The 20,939-nt window shown below is 40.9% G+C and overlaps 1 protein-coding gene across 1 annotated transcript; it reads right to left on the reverse strand.

Moving 5' to 3' along the window:
- Positions 1 to 1,419: 1,419 nt before the first annotated feature.
- Positions 1,420 to 20,227, reverse strand: LOC125481285 (nucleolar protein 14-like). The gene is made up of 10 exons (XM_048592639.1): positions 20,057 to 20,227; positions 18,697 to 18,782; positions 16,526 to 16,661; positions 15,140 to 15,241; positions 12,329 to 12,482; positions 10,619 to 10,778; positions 9,778 to 9,868; positions 7,514 to 7,632; positions 5,754 to 5,909; positions 1,420 to 2,778 (listed from the first exon to the last, which is right to left on the reverse strand). The coding sequence occupies exons 1-10, from the start codon at positions 20,225 to 20,227 to the stop codon at positions 2,679 to 2,681; spliced, it is 1,275 nt and encodes a 424-aa protein (XP_048448596.1). The 3' UTR covers positions 1,420 to 2,678.
- Between the last annotated feature and the right edge of the window lie 712 nt (positions 20,228 to 20,939).

The following is a 20,939-nucleotide window of genomic DNA, read 5'->3' on the forward strand; positions in this document are numbered from 1 at the left end:
ATGTGATCAACATGCATATAACGTATACATATGAAAATCTGTGATGAAAATTCTAGGCCATCACTATAGGAGGAAGACTTATTTTGGCTCTTTTGAGTCTGGTGAGGCCAAATCCAATTCTATAAACATTCTTGATTTTCCTGGTTCTTGTCTTTTAAAAAAGTGTAAAGAATATTGACTTGTCCATTGACAGTACATTATAATAGATGGTAGCTACTTTACATGAATCATTCATGTTTGAATGGGTACTATCAGTACTTTGAAAACTATGAGAACAGCTAAGCCAATGGCACCAAATACATCTACCGAACACGTTTTAGGTAGGATTGCCAAATACTAGGTCCTGAGGAAGGGTCACCGGACCCGAAACGTTGACTCTAATTTTGTTCTTCACAGATGCTGCCAGACCTACTGAGCTTTTCCAGCAACTTCTGTTTTTGTTCCTGATTTACAGTATCCACAGTCCTTTTGGATTTTATTTGCTAAATTATAATCTGGATTTTCTTTTCCTCTCATATGTGGGTTTACCATAGGTCTTGTAGCACAGTGGTAATGGTTTTCTCAGCCAGAAATTCCAGGTTCAAGCCCAACCTCAGGAAGGTATGATATAATGAGGCCAAACCAGACTATTTCCAATCTGTAAAGCCTTCAGATATGCCCCTGACTGGCAGTGAGAGAGGGAGTGTCTCTGGTCAGCCACACTTGTGTGGCAGCTGCAACACAACAGCCTCTACACGCATTAAAAGACTTCATGAGTTCACTCTCACCACAAACAAGCTTCCTCCCAGATAGACAAATAAACTGTTGATGCTGGAATCTAAGGTAGACAAACAGAAGGCTGGAAGAACACAGCAAGCCAGGCAGCATCTGGGGGAAGGAGCGGTCAGCGTTGTGGATATAACCCGAAGAAGTCCTGAAGAAGAGTTAGTTCCAAAATGTTGACTGCTCCTTTCCTCCAGATATTGCATGGCTTGCTATGATCTTCCAGCCTCCTGTTTGTCTATCCTACTAGAGAGACAGTTTACCCTCTTAGCAGACATAGACAACTAACATCTTCCCGAAATTAATTACAAAAAGTGACTACTATCTGTTGGCTATATAGCATGTTGGGACAATCTGTGATTCTGAAAACATCATATAAATGTAAAGTGCTATACAAGTGGCACACAAGGAAGAGCCCAATTTAACCATGGCCATCCAAGTCAGACCATCACTCACACGCTGAACTCCTGACATAAAAAACATTCTTGGTGGCATCACAACCATTTACACCGAGTTTGCTGAAGCTGTTGTACGAATTGCTAACCTCAACATCAAACTATAACAGCTCCCCTAGCAATCAGAATTGCAAAAATGTAAATTGTTTCTATTTCATACATAAATGTTACAGCTCAAGAAATAATTTAGGCAGCAAACATCTCCAAATATTTGTTTTATTTTTGTATTTCTACAAACACAAAAGCCAAATGTTGCTTTTCAAAATCAGATTTGTATTAAAACATAAATAGTTACTGGAGGCAATGGTCTGTGGCAAAGCTGCTTCACCACAGAACCATCTCTAACCATGACCGGGAAATGATTCTTAGAATGAAAACATTTTCCATGCACCTGCTCACACTTCGAATTGGTGGGACCTTTACAGACACAAGGCCTGGGATACATGAGCTGTTAATTCCGCTCTCCTCTATTTGTTGGTACAACATGAAGAATAGTAAAATGTAGGGTATGCAGGGTAGATTGATCTTAGTAGGATGAGAGGTCGGCATAACATCGTGGGCCAAAGGGCCTGTACTGTTCTATGTTAATACAGCAAAAATTCTGCATCAGTGCAATGCATTCCTACTATTTATGATTACATTTTCTGTTTCCATATAAAATGCAACATTTTTGCATATTCAATGTAAAGAAATAACTGCACACATCCTGCAGTTTATCAGCTGAATTATTAATTGTTAAAGGTTTTGATTGAACCTGCCTTGCTGCCTCCAAGTGCAGTCAACCTGTATGTTACTCCCGAGTCCAGTCAACCATCAGCTCCAGATTATCTGAATTAGCTGAACCAGAAGATATACAACATTAATAATTATCAATCCTGAAAGATAGTTGGACCATTTTTTGGAAAAGCCAGAACTTGCTGGAAATGCAGAGAATATTCACCAACACAAATGAAGAAAATAAACACAGATCATGGTTTTGAAATAGAAATGTTGAGGTGCACAGTTGCGCTGTCTGAGCTGTTTGCTGATTCGTGCACTCGCTGTCTTTATTCACGATTTTCAACACTTGTATACTTTTAAAATAACATGCTTCCATCAGAAATAAAACCCACCTACAATAATAACTTTAGGGTAGTCACTGGGTGTTGTGCTGAGAAATATTTCATGGCAAGAGTGACTTGCTGGGAATCAGGTTGTATAATATTCACTCCTGCAGTCAGTCATTAACCAGCTATTGATCAAAATGTGTTAATGCTCACAATAAACTATCATGGTCCATCATGAAGAAGGATGGAAAGACTGGTAAAGATTTAGCTAATAAATTTGCCCAATTCAATTTCACAGATCTCCCCTGTGGAAATTTTTAATATTGATTCTGCGACATATGTACCACATTCATCCAGCAGCAGCACCTCCTTGGTTAGAGAGTGAGTCATTCTTTGCAGCGACAGGTTAAGGTTATCATAATTTCCTCTTCTTTTTCTTCATGGCCTTCCATTCACCCTCTTGAGTCGCTAGATTATGGAACAGTACCTTCACCTTCCTCTTCCTTTCTGCATCTCTGCAAAATAACAGTAGGCAAGAATGTCAAGTACACTGCTACAGAAACAGGCATAATGGACACTTGCCTTTATCAGTCATGGCATAAATTATAACACCAGGGACGTTTTGTTGGAGCTGTACAAATGTTCGTTTGGCTGTAGCTGGAGTACTGGTTGCCACACTATAGGAAGGATGTGACTGCACTGGAGGGAGTGCAGGGGAGATTAACCAGGATGTTTGCCTGGGATGGAGCATTGGATGGGCATGGACAGGATTGATAATAAGCAGCTGTTTCAGTCAGTTGAAGGATCAATAACAAGGGGGCATGATTTTAAGGTGAAGGGCAGGAGGTTTAGAAGGGATTTGAGGAAAATTAAAATTTTCACCCAGATGACGTTGGGACTCTGGAATGCACTGCCTTGGACGGCAGTTGAGGTTGGAAACCTCACAACCTTTGAAAAGTACATGGACGCACACTTGAAATGTCATAACATTCAAGGCTATGCTGCCGAGAGCTGGAAAGTGGGGTTAGAGTGGATAGGTCAGTGCAGACTTAATGGGCAGGAGGGCCTCTTCTGTGCTATGTGACTATGACTAAGATGGTTGAGGTTTTTGGAGATCAATCAGCTCACCCCCAGGACGACTCTGCAGGATTTCCTCAGGATAGTGTCCTTGGCCCAAACAGACGACACAAAGCTGGGTTGGAGGATGCAGAGACGTCCAGTGTGATTTGGACAAATTGCATGAATGGGTAAACATAGCAGATTAGGTACAATGTGGATAAATGTGAGGTTATCCACACTGGTAGCAAAAACAGGAAGGCAGATTATTAACTGAATGTCAGTAGGTTGGGAAAGAGGGAGGTGCAATGAGACTGGGGTATCCTTGTACACCAGTCAGTAAAAGTGCACGTGCAGTTGCAGCAGGCAGTGAGGGTAGCAAATGGCATGGTGGCCTTCATAGTGAGAGGATTCGAGTGCAGGAGCAGGAATGTCTTGCTGCTAGAATATCATGTGCAGTTTTGGCATCTCCTCACTACAGGGAGGATGCTCTGGTTATGGAGGAAGTGCAACCAGACTGATTCCTGGGATTGCAGCACTGATGTATGAAGAGAGACTGGACCAGTTAGGATTATATTCACAAGAATTTAGAATGAGGGGGCATCTCACAGAAACCTAGAAAATTCTAACAGGATTAGATAAGTTAAATGCAGGAAGGATGTTTCCAATGACCAGAGGCCATAATCAGGAGTCATGGGCTCAGAATTACTACTTTGAGCCTCATTTTCCAGTGGTCTAATGTCCAATTTTGCCTATCTCTTAATTTTTATATATTTGAGAAAAAAACTATTTTATGTTACTAGCTAGCTTATCCTCAAATTTCATCTCCTGTGTTCTTATTGCTTTTGTAGCTGTTGGTTTTTAAAGGCTTCTAATTCTCTAGCTTCCCACTGATCTTCACCACATTGTATGCTTTTTCTTTTGCTTCTATGCTGTCCCTGATTTCCCTTGTCAGCCATGGTTGTCTCATCCTCCCCTTCATATGTTTCTTCCTCCTTGGGATGAATTTCTGCTGTGCCTCCCAAATTACCCCCTCCCCAGAAACTCCTGCTATTGCTGCTGCACTGTCTTTCCTGTTAGGCTACCCTTCCAATCAACTCTGGCCAGCTCCTCCCTCATGTCTTTGTAGTTACCTTTACTCAATTATAATACCATTATATCTGATTCCACCTTTTCCCAATCAAATTTCAGGGTGAATTCTATTACAATTATGGGCAATTTTAATCTACATATAAACTTAAAAAATCAGACTGGCAGTAGTTGCTGGATGAGGAGCTCATAGTATGATTGAGATAGATTCTTACAGCAGCACATTCTGGAACCAGTGAGGAGGTTATATCAGACTTGGTATTGAGAGACTCTGGAACTCCCTGCCTCAGTAGGCATGGAAGATACGTCATTGAATAATTTTAAGGTGGAGATAACCCGATTCTTCTTGAACAAGGGAATCAAAGGTTATCAGGGGTAGATGGGAATTTGAAACACAAATAGTTCAGCAATGATCTTATTGAATGGCTGAAGAGCTTCAAGGAGCTGAATGGTCTACTGCTGCTCATGTTTCTAACTCCCTCCCTGACAGGGCTATGGATGTACCTACACCACATGGACCACAGTAGTTCAAGAGAGGAGGAGAATTAGGGATGAGCAATAAATGCTGGCCTAGACAATGACACCATCAACTTGTGAGAGAATAAAAAGTGCTGTAAGGGATTGGGCATCTTATCCAAAACCTCAGTGGGCATTGGGAAACCACACACCACAGATTTAAGCATGTAATCTAGCCTGAGTTTCTAAGGCAGTACTGAAGGACTTACTTCAATATTGCAGGTGCCACTTTTCTGCTAAGTTTAAAGTGAGGCTCCCCTTATCCCCTTAAATTATGTAAAAGATCTCCTGGTATTATTTCAAGGGAAACAGGTAAGTTCTCCCAGATGCCTCTCCCCAAAAGCCAGTATTTGTTGCCCATGCCTGCCACTTAAACCCAGTGGCCTGCTAGACTATTTCAGACAGCAGTTAAGAGTCAACTATATTGAGGATGTGGGTCTGGAGTCACACGTAGACAGTAGATTTCCTTCCCTGAAGGACATTAGTGAACCAGATAGGCTTTACAACAATTGATGAGTGTTGCCATGGTCCCAAATATTCCCAGATTTGAGCGGAACCAGCTGCTGTGGTGCGATTTGAATGTATAGCCTCAGCCTTTGGATTACTAGTCCCTGTGATATTACCACTGTATCCACAAAACTAGATGATCTAGTGATTATCATGTTGCTGTTTGTGGACTTGCTATGTGCAAACTGGCAACAACATTTCCCACATTACAATTGAAGCAATTACACTGTCTTTGAAGCATAGTCAAAGAGTGTTTGTGTGTTTGTGAAAGGCATTGCATAAATACAATGTTTTATTACAGAGCCTGTCATTGGTTGCTTACCCTTCCATGATATCTGAGAACCTCTGTCTGGCCAGAAACTGTGCGTCTTTGCGGATTTCTCGAACAGCTCCTTTAAATTCCCGCTTGTGCTTGTGGACGAGCCTCATTCGCTCTTTCTCTTGCCGGGTACCGCCTCGTTTTCGCCCGTAATCTGAGCTGAAAGCACAAGTTACAGTTTTGTTATTTTAAAAAGTTCCCACGATTCTGACTTTCATTCCCTCTCTCCCACACAAAGGTGCAAATTTCTTACAGAGGGCGTAGGAGGAACGGGGAGACTCCAAGTGGACTCTCATGGGAGCCAGCCCTGGTGACATTTCTCTGATAATGAGCCTCAACAGACAACTACAGAGGAGTTTGCTGGTCGCATCAGTATTCATAGATAGAACCCTGCCTGGCGTTCTCCTCCCCAGTTTACAGTTACTGCAGTAAGTTTTAGCATCTTTTATTGTTACTCTGGTTGAAGTAATTTAACTTGGCACAGACTGTGGGGCATCTGTGGGCAATGTGAACTTGCTGAGTCATTCAGACAGTTCTTCTTGGTTTAACTGTTTAAGAGATGATTTGAATAAAAACAGAGCGAAAGAAAGCCCTCATCTCACTTTAACCCTAATTTGAGATAATAGTCTGCCTACTCCTGATCACATCACATTATTTGACTGATCCCGATTTAATCCTGAATGAACCCATAACCGATTTTTTTTTTTTTAAAACTGGTTTTGTCCAGTCCAGACTCTGGGCTCCGGCTGTACTACCTCATCATTGCGCTTACACAGGCGTTTCTGGCTCCCTCATCTTAGCAGCAACTTTATGGACCTCAGTTCTCATGCTCTCCGATTGTCAGGACGGAAGAGGTAAATCGTTCAGCATTAACATTGACAGTTCTCGGAGACCTGCCCCTCTGGATCTGATCCAGCAGTACCAATAAACAAACTATTTATAGTAAATAAAAAGCGAAAGAACTGCAGATGCTGAAAGTCAGGGACAAAAACAAAGTAGCTGGAAAAGCTCAGCAAGTCTGGCAGCATCTGTGAAGAGAAATCAAAGTTAACGTTTCGGGTCAGGTGACCCTTCCTCCTGTTCTGAGGAAGGGTCATCGGATCTGAAACGCTAAATCTGTTTTTTCTTTCACAGAAGCTGCTTTTAGTTTCCACTTGAGATATTATTCAAATCATTCCAACCTTTGTGACATCTATCCTTAACTCAAATCACCAGCTTCAGTTTGTAACTATTCCCTACATTCATTTAAAAATTGGCAGACATCAAAAGACTTTTGAAGGACAGAAATCCATCTAATTCTTCCATTAGTTGCATGATACAACCATAATGGAGTTGTTGATTAATTATAGCAATCAATCTGTCAGTTGGTCTACAACAGACTTGGAAATGACATGAGGAAAAGCCCTCAGTAATAGTGCTTTGGGAATTAAAGTCACCCAGTTCCTCCAAAGGCTGCTAAACTCAACAAGTCATGTCTCAAATGACTCACTTATTGACTGCATCCCAAAATGTAATTTCCTGGAAGAAAAATTTCCCTAATCTTCTTTTGAGTTACTCACTTAATTATGACCAGTGCAACCCCGGGAGTTTCTCTCTGTAGATTGGCCACTCACTTACTGATAGAGATATCACACAATTTTGAAAACGTTAAAGTTGTTCAATGTCCAATGAGGCATGAAGAACATTGATTTAATCTACGCTTTTTTTTATGGTTTCCTGAACAAGTCCAATACTCAACATGATATGCAATTAAATAAACTTACACTTCCACTATTTTGGGTGTGAACAGCTTTAAGGGGACTGGCTTCTTCTTTTCGAACTCAAGTGGCAAATAAGATGTTGACCTGTCTTGCACTTCAGTTAGCACCTCGTGATATAGTTTCTAAACATTAGGAATAAGACCAGTTTAAAAATTAACACCCAAAAACTTGCATTGACATGGCATCCTTGATGTAGTATAACTTCCCAAGGCACTTCACAGGATCATTACCAGACATCAAACGACAATATTAGACTGAATAATAAAAAGCTTAGTCACAAAGGGATGTTTTAAGGAACAGAGGGAGTGAAAGAGAGATAGACAAGCAGAGGAGTTTAGGAAGGAAATTGCAGCTAAAGGTATAGCCACCAACGGCAGACTGACTGGAACTGACAATGCGCAAGACGACAAAATTGCAGAAGCACAGAGATCTAAAGTTTGTGGGACTGGAGGAGATATAGAGGTTGGCAGCACATGCTACATTTTATTCTGTCCCTCTTGTATTAAAACACAAAATATTATCTTGGCTGCCTCATCCTTCCATTTCAAACAGGTCAGCCAAATTACTTTGCACAAGGAGACGAAAGAAGGTAACAGCTGAGAAATTCTGACTGAAAGCTATTTGTCACAGTGAGGATTCCCACTTCATACTTCTGTGGTAAATACTTGTGTGTCAGTTAATTTCTAATGTTCAGATTATGTTAAGGCTCTTCATTCTTGGAAAGAGACAGCTGAGAGTGACCTGATAGTGGTCTTCTAGGAATTACAACAGGAATTTTAAAACTATTTATTTGTGGGATGTAAATGCTGCTGGCTAGGCAAGCATTTGTTGCCCATTTCTAAATGTCCATGAGAAAGTGGTGAACAACAGCTACTTTCACTGCTGCAGTCCATGTGGTTGATATGGGGAAGGTACAAACACAGTGGCTGATAGGGAGGCATTTCCAAAATTCTGGATCTAGCAACAAAGGTCAAAAAAACCGTGAAACAGATCCAATTCAGCATGGATGTGGCTTAGAAACATAGGAAATAGGAGGAATACACCATTCAGTCCATCAAGTCTGCTTTGACATTCAAACAGATTATGGTTAATGATCCACTCTGTTTCCAATACCTCTTGCTGTTATTAGTATCCAGAAATCTACAGGTGTCTGTCTTGAACACAATCTTTTGAGCCTCCACAGCCCCCTGTAGAAAATTCCAAATATTTAGTACCCTCTGAAAGTAGTTGTTCCTGCTGATCTCAGTCTTAGATAGTCTGGCCTTTAATCTAGAACGGTGTTCCTCTGTTCTATACTCACCAGCTAGGGGAAACATACTGAAATCTTAAACGGTGGATGTCTATTGTATCTTTCAATTAGATCAACTCTATTTTTTTGAAACTTCTAAAGAATATTTACAGGGGAACTTGCAGGAGGTGGGACTCCTATCCACAGCTGCCCTTGCGATGGGTTTGGAAAGGTGCTGCTAAAGGAACCTTGGTGCATTAGAGCATGGCATCTTGCAGATGGTATGTACTGGCTCCATTATTTTTGACGGTGAAGGGAGTGATTGGTGAAGGAGGTGAATGTGGTGCCAAGCAAATGGGTAGCTGGTGTTGGGTTTCTTGAGTGTTGCTGGAGCTGCATTCAATCAGGCAAGTGGAGGGTGTTCCACCAGACTCCTGACTTTGTAGCTTGAGGATGGTGGATAGATTGTGGGAGGGGAGTTACTTGCTGCAGAATTCTCACCACTTCACCTGCTCTTGAAGCTACAGTATCTATTTGGCTGGGTAAGCTCCAGGATATGACAGTGGGGATTCAGTAATTGCATCAGTGCGAAGTGGTTTGACTCTCTCTTATTGGACACAGTCATTGCTAGCGTAGACCTAAAGATTTCCTCATGTGTGGGAGGCCAATACTATGGTTCATTAGTAAATCTAATTCAGGTACTTTATATAGAATCTCTTTAACCAGAGTGCGATGAGAGTGTGGAATTTGCTAACAGTGGTTGAGACACATAGCACAGATACATTGTTCAAGCAGAAGGTAGATAAGCACAAGGGAGAAATGAATAGAAGGATTATGGATGGAGCCAGATAAAGTGGGCGGGTAGGGTTTAGGGAGTTTGGTGTGAGGCACAAACACTGACATAGGCCAGTTAACACAAGAAAAAGAATTATGCCAAATGGTCTGTTTTGATGTGAATTCTGTATAAGGCAATGCTGTCCAACAGATTACCAGGGGACCACACAAAAATGTCTGGACAGAGATAGAACCAAGTTCCTACCTGGAGCTGAGCTGGATAATCACTCACGGGTAGGTGTGAGGTCAGAAGAATTTCCAGTGGATTAACTATTTCCCGAAAGGAAGGCAGTGATCTATACAAGGAGGCACATCGCTTGCATAGGTTAAAACACAAAGCTATGCAGGACAACCTATAGCAGAAGTTAAAGAAAATCCAATAAATCTAACATACTATTCAAGTCACAAGTCTTTTTAATCCTAGTGGATTACAGTAGCGTTCCTGCACTTTATCTTTCAGTTTCTCACTGATATTCCCTCTTATCTTCCCTGGGGGTAAATGATTATTTGGTTCCAAAAGGATAGGGAAGGCACAGAGGATTTATTGTACTGTTCAGATCGACACTCTGCACACGGTCAAAGTTCGCACATAAATGATGTTCATTTGGGAGGGGAACTTTTGAGTGACTATTACCTGTGAAACAGAACCTCCATACCTTCAGTGGCAGGTGTAAAAATGTGAAAGAAAGAGAAGACAGTCAACCATTGAATTTTACAGAACAGGAGTTGGCTATTCAGACCGTCATTCTTGAGCCATTTGAGTCAGCTAGTTAATTTGAGCAGATGAATGGAACTTCCTCCATAGCTCCAAATCTTAGCATTTCTAAGTACTCATCTAATATGATTTTCAAAATTATTCTTGAATCTACTTCCATCACTCTTAAGGCAGTACATTTCAAATCTTAACAACTGGTTAAAAGAATTCTCTCATTCTTGTGTGAATTATTTTAAATCTGTGTTCTCTGGTTACCAATTTCCACCACCTCCCCACCATCAGCTAGTCATACAATAATTGTTTGAGCAATGAAGTGAAGGCTACCACTCACTTGAAGTTTGCTGTTTGCGTTTCGTCTTGTTGTTCCACCCTTTGTATCTGGCTAATTGGCAAGGGCTTCATTTCCCATGATTCGGCAGCCATTTTATCTTTCACCACCATCAGGTCAGAGGATTTCGCAGATGATTTAAAAGGTGGCACCAGAGTGTACCCTGGAGTGAGCAACCAAGATAGACAGGAATTGAGGGATGCAGCAGTTGTGGTTTCCTACCCTTCTCTCCCTGCCTGCAGACAGAGGCTTACGTTTGGTACTTCTTCAAAACAGATACAAATGTGAAAAGTAAGACTGAAACATTTGTAAATTTCTTGGATTTGACACCAACATGTTTCCAAAACAAAGAGATTGAGTGTGTCAAGACTCGGTCAATGTCTTACAGAAAAATAAACTGATTTTTTTTCATCTCTATGAATTGTAAATGAATGCTGAATGGTAATTGCAGAGAACCAATCAAGCATATTCATCCCTGTTCAGGTGAAATGTTATTTCTCTCTATTCCAAGAGATCTATTGTTTGTTATTTTGCCCTTTTAGCTGAGAAATCCCTTATTCATTACTCCCTGTTAACAAAAGCTTCATTTTACTAAAAATCATCCATAACCTAATTTTTATTGGGAATGAGCAAATTGACCGTTTTATTATTCCTAGTTATGGCACAAGTCTACGAGGTATTTATAGGTGAAAAGAAAGCAAAATCTTTATTGTAGAAGATTAAAGCAAATGTTAACCATATGTACACACACACGCGCACGCGCACACACACACGCACAGGGGTCAAAAATCTCTGCCTGAAGTGCAATGAATCATCAAGAGGCAAACTGCACACATCCTGCAAAGTGAATGTTTGCTCGTTTCTGCTGAAAATGATTAACATGCTGCCCATTGCAAAATCTTCCATGAACCAGTGCAATTAATCAACATTTTAGAACATAATTTTAATAAAAACAACTGCAATAAAGATATTCCTGGAAACCTGGTTTGGTTCAATTGATCAAACTCATATTTAAGTTCTGAAGAAGGGTCATGGGACCAAAACATTAACTCTGCTTTGTCCCCACAGATGCTGTCAGACCTGCTGTGTTTTTCCAGCAATTTCTGTTTTTTTTTTAAATATAAGCACCTTATTTAATCTAGTCTACCACCTATGAGTAAACTGATTTTAAATAACTGAAATAGACTAAAATAACTTATATCACAAAATAACTTGGCAGAACCACTTACTAGCTATAACTGAAGCCTTTTCTGAGCAAGCGTCACTGGACCTATAGCGCTAACTGTTTTTTCTCCCTCTACAGATGCTGCCAAACCTGCTGAGTTTCGCCAACAATTTCTGTTTTTGTTTCAGATTTCCAGCATCTGTAGTTCTTTGTTTTATTATACTAGCTATATTGATGTACCATATAGTCAATTTTTTAATATATTTTAGGAAATATAAAAGATTGAGGTACTTTTTGATATTTATGTGCTGTTCAACTGAAAAGTCAGGAAATGAATGTAATTAGTAAAAGGTCGTAGTGGTGTTTAATTGATTTCTTGGCATGACCAGTTAGGGTAAGCTTCCACTTTTTTTTAAATAATGCAAAAGATTGAATAAATGTAATCTGTACTAAATGTAATTTGTGCTTGATCTTTTGCGCTGTTTTGGCTGGTTTTAAATGAAGCTAGCAAAACTCCAGGTCACTGGCTCTTACACAGACAAACATACCTAAAGTGCTTTTCCTAGGTACTGCCATGTGAAGAATTCCCACAAGGAAGTTGATAACCTCAGGAACCAGCCTCTTTGAAAGTGAAACATAGTCCAGGAAGAGGCAGCACACAAACAGTCCAGCAGCAACATCCCGCAGTACGGTGACAGAACACTGTTTACGTAAAATATCAACAAATACAGGATAGTAAGTTTAAAATTATAAGTAGGCAACACTATTTACATAATATTGCAAGGGCAATAGAAGTTTCAGCGAGGAGAGAAAAGTGGACAGAGAAAAGGTAAAGAAAGATAGGAGGTTTCTGTTCACATTCTTAAGAGACAAGCATATTTTTGGAGAATAATTAAATCAGTCCTATTTCATGGTTTTTGACCTTCAAAGATTTATCCTATTTCCTTCTGAAAGTTACAACTGAATCGGCTTCTAACATCCTTTCAGACAACAGATTCCAGCTCATCACAATTGGCTGTGTTAAAAACAACTCTGCTGATTTATTCTCTGGTTCTTGAAACAATTATCTTAAATCTGCGGCCTTTGCTGGGCCAAGTTAACTTTCTTTATCTTTCACCAATACGTTCTTACCCGTTTACTATCCCCTTTAGTTTGGAGCAAACACAAGAAATTTTGTTTTTCAGTCAGCTAGTCATTAGGGGAATGAACTGAAACATGCAAGACCAGTTGGAGATTTGAAAAAAAAAACAGGTTACCAAAATTATAAATGGTGCAAACAAAGCACTGGGAGTTAATTGTAGAGGTCTAGAATCCAAAAGGAGGGAAACTAGCTACCTTCATAAACAGAGACATCAAAATCAGGGGCCACAGAGTAATTGGTGAAAGGACAAAGAGGAGTTGAGTAACTTTTCAGCCAGAAATTAGAGGTCAGGCGTTCACTGCCTGAGAGGATGGCAGAGGCAGAGATCATTATTGCATTTAGGAAAATTCATTTGGTCAGAACTTGAAATGCTCTAACCAATATGTTTATTGGTCATAACCTGGAACATGGAATTAGACTGGTAAGCTCTTTTGCCACTATCAATGAAGTGCTGCTCCTGAGCTGTGTTTAAACCTACATGTAATCATGATTGGACCACCACAGTAGCTAAGTGATCTGTACATACTTGATTCTGTGTATTACACAAAAGGATTCAGAAGCAAGGAGAAGGTACAAAAAGGATACCAATGCATGATACTTAAAGACTAAATAATCATTAAAGGGTTTGATAGGGTACACAGATGATAGGCAAAATCTTGTGTTCAGGCCATGTGTTTAGGAGGCAGGACAATTTGCACCTGGAATCTGAAACAAAAACAGGAATTGCTGGAAAGTCTCAGCAGATCTGGCAGCATGTGTGGAATGAAATCAGAGTTAATGTTTTGGGTCCAGTGACTCTTCTTCAGACCTGTCAGACCTGATGAGATTTTCCAGAAATTTGTGTTTTTATTTCAGCTATTCTTTATTGATTAAGGGGATGCGAGCTTTGCTGACCAGGCAAGCCTTTACTGCTCACCTCTTAATTGCCCTTGAGAAGGTGGTGGTGGGCTGCAGTCCATTTGGTGTGGGAACATCCAGTGTTGACAGGAAGGGATTTCAAGACACTGATGCAGCCACAGTAAAGGAATAGCAATATATTTTCAAGACAAGGTAGTAACTGGCTTGGATTGACCTTAAGGTGGTGGGGGCGCTCCAATGCATCTGTTGCCCTTGTCCTTTTGGATACTAGAGGTTGTGGTTTTGGAAGGTGCTGTCTAAGGAGTCAATTGCTACAATGTATCTTGTCGATGGCATACACTGCTACCACCTTGCATCTGTGGTGGAGGGCATGAATATGCTTGTGGTGCCAATCAAGTGGGTTGTTTTGAATTGGATTATGTTAAGTTTCTTGAGTGTTGTTGGAGTTGCACTCAAGCAGGCAGATGGGGAGTATTTCATCACACCCCTGACTCTTGTGCCCTGTAGATGGTAGGCAGGCTATGATGAATCAGGTGAATTACTTATAGCAGGATTCCTAGCACTTGGCCTGTTCTTGTAGCCATGGTATTTACATGACTTGCCCAATTCAGTTTCTGATCAATGTAAACCCAGGAAATTGATAGTGAAGGATTCAGTGATGTAAATGCCAACAAATGTCATGGTGGTTAGTTCTCTCACAACCTTACATTGTGTTATGTGCCATGCTAAATGGGATAGATTTTGAACAGATCTAGCATTTAAGAATGGGTATCTATGAGGTGTTGTTGACCATCAGCAGCAGCATTGTATTCTAACATAATCTAGAACCTAATGGCACAGTATATTCCCCCCTCTGTCATTACCATTAAACCATGGCATCAAACCTGGTTCCAAGAACAGTGCAGGAGGGCACGCTCGGAGCAGTGCCAAGCAGACATAAAAATGAGGTAATCCAGTGAGGCTACAGCACAGAACTACTTGCATGCAAACAGCATACGGTACAAGTGATATACAGGACTGAATAATCCCACAAACAACAGACTCGATCTAAGCTGTGCAGTCCAAAACTAGGGGCTATAAATGAGGTAGGCATGAATAAATCCAATAAGAAGTTTAAGAGAAACTTATTTGCCAGAGAGCAGAAGTATCAGTTAAGGCAAACAGCCTAAATGTTTTTAAGAGGAAGCTAGACCAATACCTGAGGGAGAAATTAGAAGGATGTGTTGATAGATTTAGGTAAAAAGAGATGGCAGGAGGCTTTGATGGAGCATAGATACTGGCATAATGAAGCCGACAACCTATTTTTATGTTGTAAACTTTATGAATAGAGTCCAGAATGAATGCAAATCCTTGTACCTACCTTGGTGACTATCTGACTCATGTACACTAGTGCAGGGGTCACCACTGCGTGTCGGAAATCAGAGGTGGGGAACAGAGCTCCTACAATCTTTATGTAAAGCAGCTGTAAGGAAGCGAAAATATTGCATCAATGATAGAAACTCATGATGGTATCCAATCTCCATTGATGTATTCATCCAGATGTTTGTGCAGCAGCATGAGCAGCCTTTTTTCCTTTAACGGATGTGGGTGTTACTGGCAAATGAGGCATTTGTTCCCTATCCCTAACTGCTCTTGAGCTGAGTAGCTTGCTCAGCCATTTTAGAGGGTAGTTAAGAGTCAACCTCATCATTGTGAGTGTGGAGTCATATGTAAGTCAGACCAGATAAGGATGGCAGATTTCCTTCTCTGAAGGATAATGATGAACTATATGGGTTTTTATAACAATTCATGCTAGTTTCGCAACATTATTACTGGCACAAAGCCCTCTATTTGAGATTTTTATTATTTAAACTTATATTCCACCAGGTATCATGGTGGGATTTGAATCATGTACCCAGCATTAGCCTGGGACTCTGAGTGCCGAGTTACTGCAGGATAAGGATTTATGCTCATTCTTTTCATTGCCATTTTGTTCTCACTCTAAAGAGTAGCTAATTAGTACTTCAACTTGATTTGTTGCTTTGCAAATGGGCTTGGAGAGGAGGAGAGTCTGTGGGAAGCTACTGGAGAATCAACTTACAAAGTGTTTTCTTAAAAGATCACTGTACCTCCACAGACTTCAGTGGAAGCTCGCAATCTATTGAAGAGTCTGAACTCATAAGGATTTAAACAAGTCCGAAAAAATTCACCTAGCTTTAACTTTGAGGAGGAATCTCCAGAGATCTTACAGGGAAGACATTACAGGCTATGTGAAATAGAAACTGCTGAGCAATAACTCAAGCTAAACATTGTTTGCAGTAATGTGATACGGATATAAAGACAGAAATTGTTGAAAAAACCCAGCAGGTCTGGCAGCATCTGTGGACAGAAAGCAGAGTTAACATGTCAGGTTCAATGATTCTGCTTCAGAACCATTCTGGGGTTTTTCCAGCAATTTCTGCTTTTGTGTCTGATTTCTAGCATCCACGATCCTTTGGTTTTTTTTTGCTACAGATATAAACTAGAAAAAAGCGATGTCAGGACCCACTTCTTGACAGTGTGATCAATACACAGAATTGGATTCTGGGTTGTGGAGGCAAAACAATTTGAAGTCATTCAAGAGACTGTTAGATGGTGTGAAGGATGGATGATAATTTTAATGGAAGGATTAGTTAGATAGGTCAGTACTCTTTTATCAGTACATACCATGGTAATTAAGGAACCTAACTATAATATATTGAGTGCGCTTTCATTCAGATTTGCATACCTTATCTAATCCAGGAAATGAAGCCCGACCTTTGACTTGCAGCTGGTTCTCTAGTTCCTGCACACTTTGTCTAAGGGTTGATTGAACACAGCTGCAAGCAGCTTCAGGGAATAATTGCGATAGTTCGTACAACTGGCTGCAAAAGGAAAAGAAAAAAACTGACATGATTAGAGCCTTGAGGGGTGTAATATTAACATTCCTCAATAACTGTTTTCCTATTTAGCTATCCTCACTAGATTTCCATACTCATTTCAACTGCTTCTTAGCATCCAGTTAAATGTAATTTTGGGGCCCAAGTATGGCTCACCCGATTTGTGTCAGCAGTTGTTCAGTTGGTCGTACTCTTACTTCAGTCAGAAGGTCATGGGTTCAAGGCCTATTCCAGAGGCTTCAGCACATAAACCTGGGCTGGTGCAGTATTGAGGGTGCACTGCATTGGCAAAGGTGCTGTCTTTTAGATGAGACATTAAACCCATCCACCCTCTCAGGTGGGTACTAAAAGATCATACGGCCCTACTTTGAAGAGCAGATGGGTTATCCCCAGTGTATTGAACCTATCTTATGAAAAGATTATCTGTTCCTGTGGGATGCTTCCATGCATAAATATCCTTTGGATGTAGATGTTGCTGGCTGGCATTCAGTACCCATCAGCGTTGCCCTGTGGGGAGTTGTGCTGTCTTCGCACTCATTTTGCACAGTTAGAGCAGTTGGAGAGGGAGTTCTAATATTTTGACCAATTGACATTTGAAGAACAGTGATTTACTTCCAATGATGATAAGTGGTTTGGAGGGGAACTTGCAAGTGGTGCGTTCCCATGTATGTGCCTCGTCCACTGGTAAAATTGTGGGTTTGGAAGATGTTGTCTCAGGAGCCTCGGTGAATTTCTACAGTGGTACTTAGAGATGGTACACACTGCTGCTACTGAGCCTCACTGGAAGTGACTGAGTGTTTGTAGATGGGATGTCAATCAAGTGAGCTGCTTTTTCCTGGATGGTGTCAAGCTTCTTCAGTGTTGTTGGAGCTGCAGTCATCCAGGCTAGTGCGGAGTACTTCATCACACCCCTGACTTGTGCCTTGTAGATGGTGGACAGGCTTTGGGGACTCAAAGTGAGCGACTCACGGCAGGATTCCTGGATTTTGATGTGTTCTTTATGGCCATTGTGATCAATAGTAATCCCCAGGAAATTGATAGTGGAGGGAATCAATGATGGTAACATAGCTGAATATCAATGGTTATGGTTAGATTCTCTTTTCTTGCAGATGCTCATTACCTGGCACTTGTATGAAATGAATTTTACTTGCTACTTGTCAGCCCAAACCTGGATATTGCTCAGGTCTTGTTGCATTTGGATACAGACTGTTTCACTCTTTGAGGAGCTCCCAAATGATGCTGAACCTCATGCAATCATCAGTGTACATCCTCACCTCTGACATTATGAAGAAGGAAGTGAACATCCTCTGACATCATGTAGAAGGGAAGGCCAATTATGAAGCAGCTGAAGATGGTTGGGCCTAGGACACTACCCTGGGGAACGGCTGAAGAGATGAGCTAGAGTTTAGATGACTGAGCAAAAAAACATAACCATCTTTCTTTGTGCAAGGGATTGTCCTGTTGCTGGGTTGAAATCTTTACAGCATATGGGCATATCTACGTGCAGCCATTCAAGACAACAGCTTATCACTGCCCCAACAGCAATTGGTGATGGGCAATAAATATTGCCCTAGCCAGCAATGCGATGTCCTACAAAAGAATAGAACAAAGCCAATTTGTGTAAAGCACCATTCCACAAGCAGCAATGTGATAAAGACTGGATAATCTGTTTGTGGGACGCTGATTAAGGGATAAATATTGGTCGGGTCATTGGAGATAACTCTTTGGTCTCTTTTAAATCCACCTGAGAGGGCAGAAGAGTTTAACATCTCAGCTGAATGGACTGTACCAATGATTGTGCAGAACTCCCACAGTAATATTACTGCTGTAATTTGGCTATCTAACCCCCAGGTCCACATCAATTCAAAATGTTTAACATTTTAAATCAAACCCAATCATGTTAAAACACTAAAGTCTCCAGAAATTTGAAGAGTTCTAACATAGCGTTGATGCCTAATGCTATAAACATGCATCTAAAATCTCAAAAATAAAAATGCTCTTAAGACTGTTTCAAACTTACAGCACCATCTTGTCAATTGTCTTCAGTTCTGCTGGCTGCCTGGTTGCCAGTTCCCCAATATATTCCCAGAGGAAACCAAATAGTTTCTGCCAACAGAAACAGAACATATATAGTTCATAGAGAGATAGTAGTGGGGGAGATCTGGATGCCATCAACATACATGTGAAATCTACATGTGTTTCTCGATAGTATCATTAAGGGGCAGCATAACGGGACAAGGGAATGGACCTTTCTTAGAGATTCCACCAAGCTCCTCTGATTCTGCAGTGAGTAATGCAATCCCCACCTTCCAAATCCAATCCATCGACAACATACAAGTCAGCAATACTGGTCTCTTGCCTAGAAGAGTGCAATGCCAATAACACACCATCCTGGTCAAAACAGTCAGCCAGACTGGCACCCCATCAACCAGCTTAAATACTCACTCTCACCACAAATAACATACAGTAGGACAGTACCACCTGCAGACTGCAGCACAGCAATTCACCAAGGCACTTCAAATAGCATCACCTACACCTATGACCTATACCACCAAGAAAATGGAAAGCAAATGAATTGGAATGCCACCATGAAGTGGGGTTTTAAGCTTCCCATCATTCTGAATTGGAATAACAACAGTTCTTTCACCATTGTTTGGGTCAAAATCCTGAATCTCCTTCCCTAATCACACAGACTAGCTCAAGGATATGGCTCAACAAGACGTTCTCAAAAGACAATTAGGTACGGGTAATAAAATGGGCAAAGTGTAAAAATGCAGGCATCGCAAGCAGTACCCACATTTATCAATGAATTGAAATAAAATCTTTTCTTAGTCTCTTTGCGATAGTAATAAAATGACCCTTGTTGCACAGCAGACAGGTGATAGCCATAATCTTTCTATCAAATCCTTCATGCTATGAAAATATAATCAAGTATTGCTGAAAAAAGATAATTTTGTCAAAGCTTTTTGTCTCATACTTGAGACAATTTGCCATTTTAAGAATGAAACCACCATTATACTGCATGAGAGAACAGTGATGACTGATTGGCAAGTGGACTGATTGGTAGGTGTTGCCATGGAGAATTCACCCATTAATGCTGATTGACAATTAACTGGCAGGCTGTATTTACATTTTAAACAAGGCAGGTTAACTCTGATTGGTCAGGCATTGCCGTGAGAAATAAACTGGTGAATAGCTGGCTGTTTTGTTGAATTGTAACTTGTGCAGTGCATGTTCTGTCTGTAAAGAACAGGGCCATGTCATAGAATCATACAGTGCAGCCCTTCAGCCCATTGAATTTGCACCAACAAAAACTACTCTAAATCTACACTTGTCTAATTTTCCTATCCACCCTGTCTATGCCCCTCAGAATCTCAAACTTCAATCAGGTCCCCCATCAGCTTGCTTTGCTCAAAAGAAAACAACTCAGGCCTATGTAGCTTTTCTTCATAGTTGTGGACAAGTACGCCAAGATCCCGCTGTTCCTCCGAGTTTCCCATGTCCTGCCATTCATTTAAAACTCCTTTGTCTTTGGCTCCTTTGGATGGCATGATGGCTCAGTGGTTAGCACTGCTGCCTCACAATGCCAGAGACCCAGGTTCGATTCTAGCCTCGGGCAACTGTCTGAGTGGAATTTGCACGTTCTCCCAGTGTCTGCATGGGTTTCCTCGCACAGTCCAAAGACGTGTAGGTTAGCTGGATGGGGCATGCTAACTTGCCAATAGGGTCCAGGGATGGGTGGGTTAGCTATGTGAAATGCAGCATTACAGGGGTAGGGGGAAGGGTCTGGGTCGGATGTTCTCTGAAGGGTTGGTGGGCTAAATGGCCTGCTTCTACAACGTAGGGTATGCGTGTCTTGTTACTTCTTAAGTACAGCACTTCACGCTTGTCAAGAGTTAAATTCCATGTGTTACTGATCTGCCCATCTGACCAATTTGTCTATTTCCTCCTGAAATCTAAGACCTCCTCCTTCACTGTTAACCACCTGAACAATCTTTGAGTCATCGCCAACTTATTTATCATTCCCCTCAAAATTTTCTTCTACATTGTGTATAGATATCACAAACAATAAGGAACCCAGCACTGATCCCTCTGGATGGCCTCCAGTCACATAAACAACTTTCTACTACCGCCCTATGTCTCCTACCACTACACTAATTTTGGATCCAACTTGCCAAGCTACCTGGATCCCATGTGCTTTCATCTATTTTATGAATCTCATGTCATACCTTAGGGGAGGCAATGGCCTAGTGGTATTATCGC

This window comes from Rhincodon typus, unplaced genomic scaffold, assembly GCF_021869965.1.
Source record: "Rhincodon typus isolate 14 unplaced genomic scaffold, sRhiTyp1.1 hic_rhity00001599, whole genome shotgun sequence".
In the NCBI taxonomy this organism is placed as follows: Eukaryota; Metazoa; Chordata; class Chondrichthyes; order Orectolobiformes; family Rhincodontidae; genus Rhincodon; species Rhincodon typus.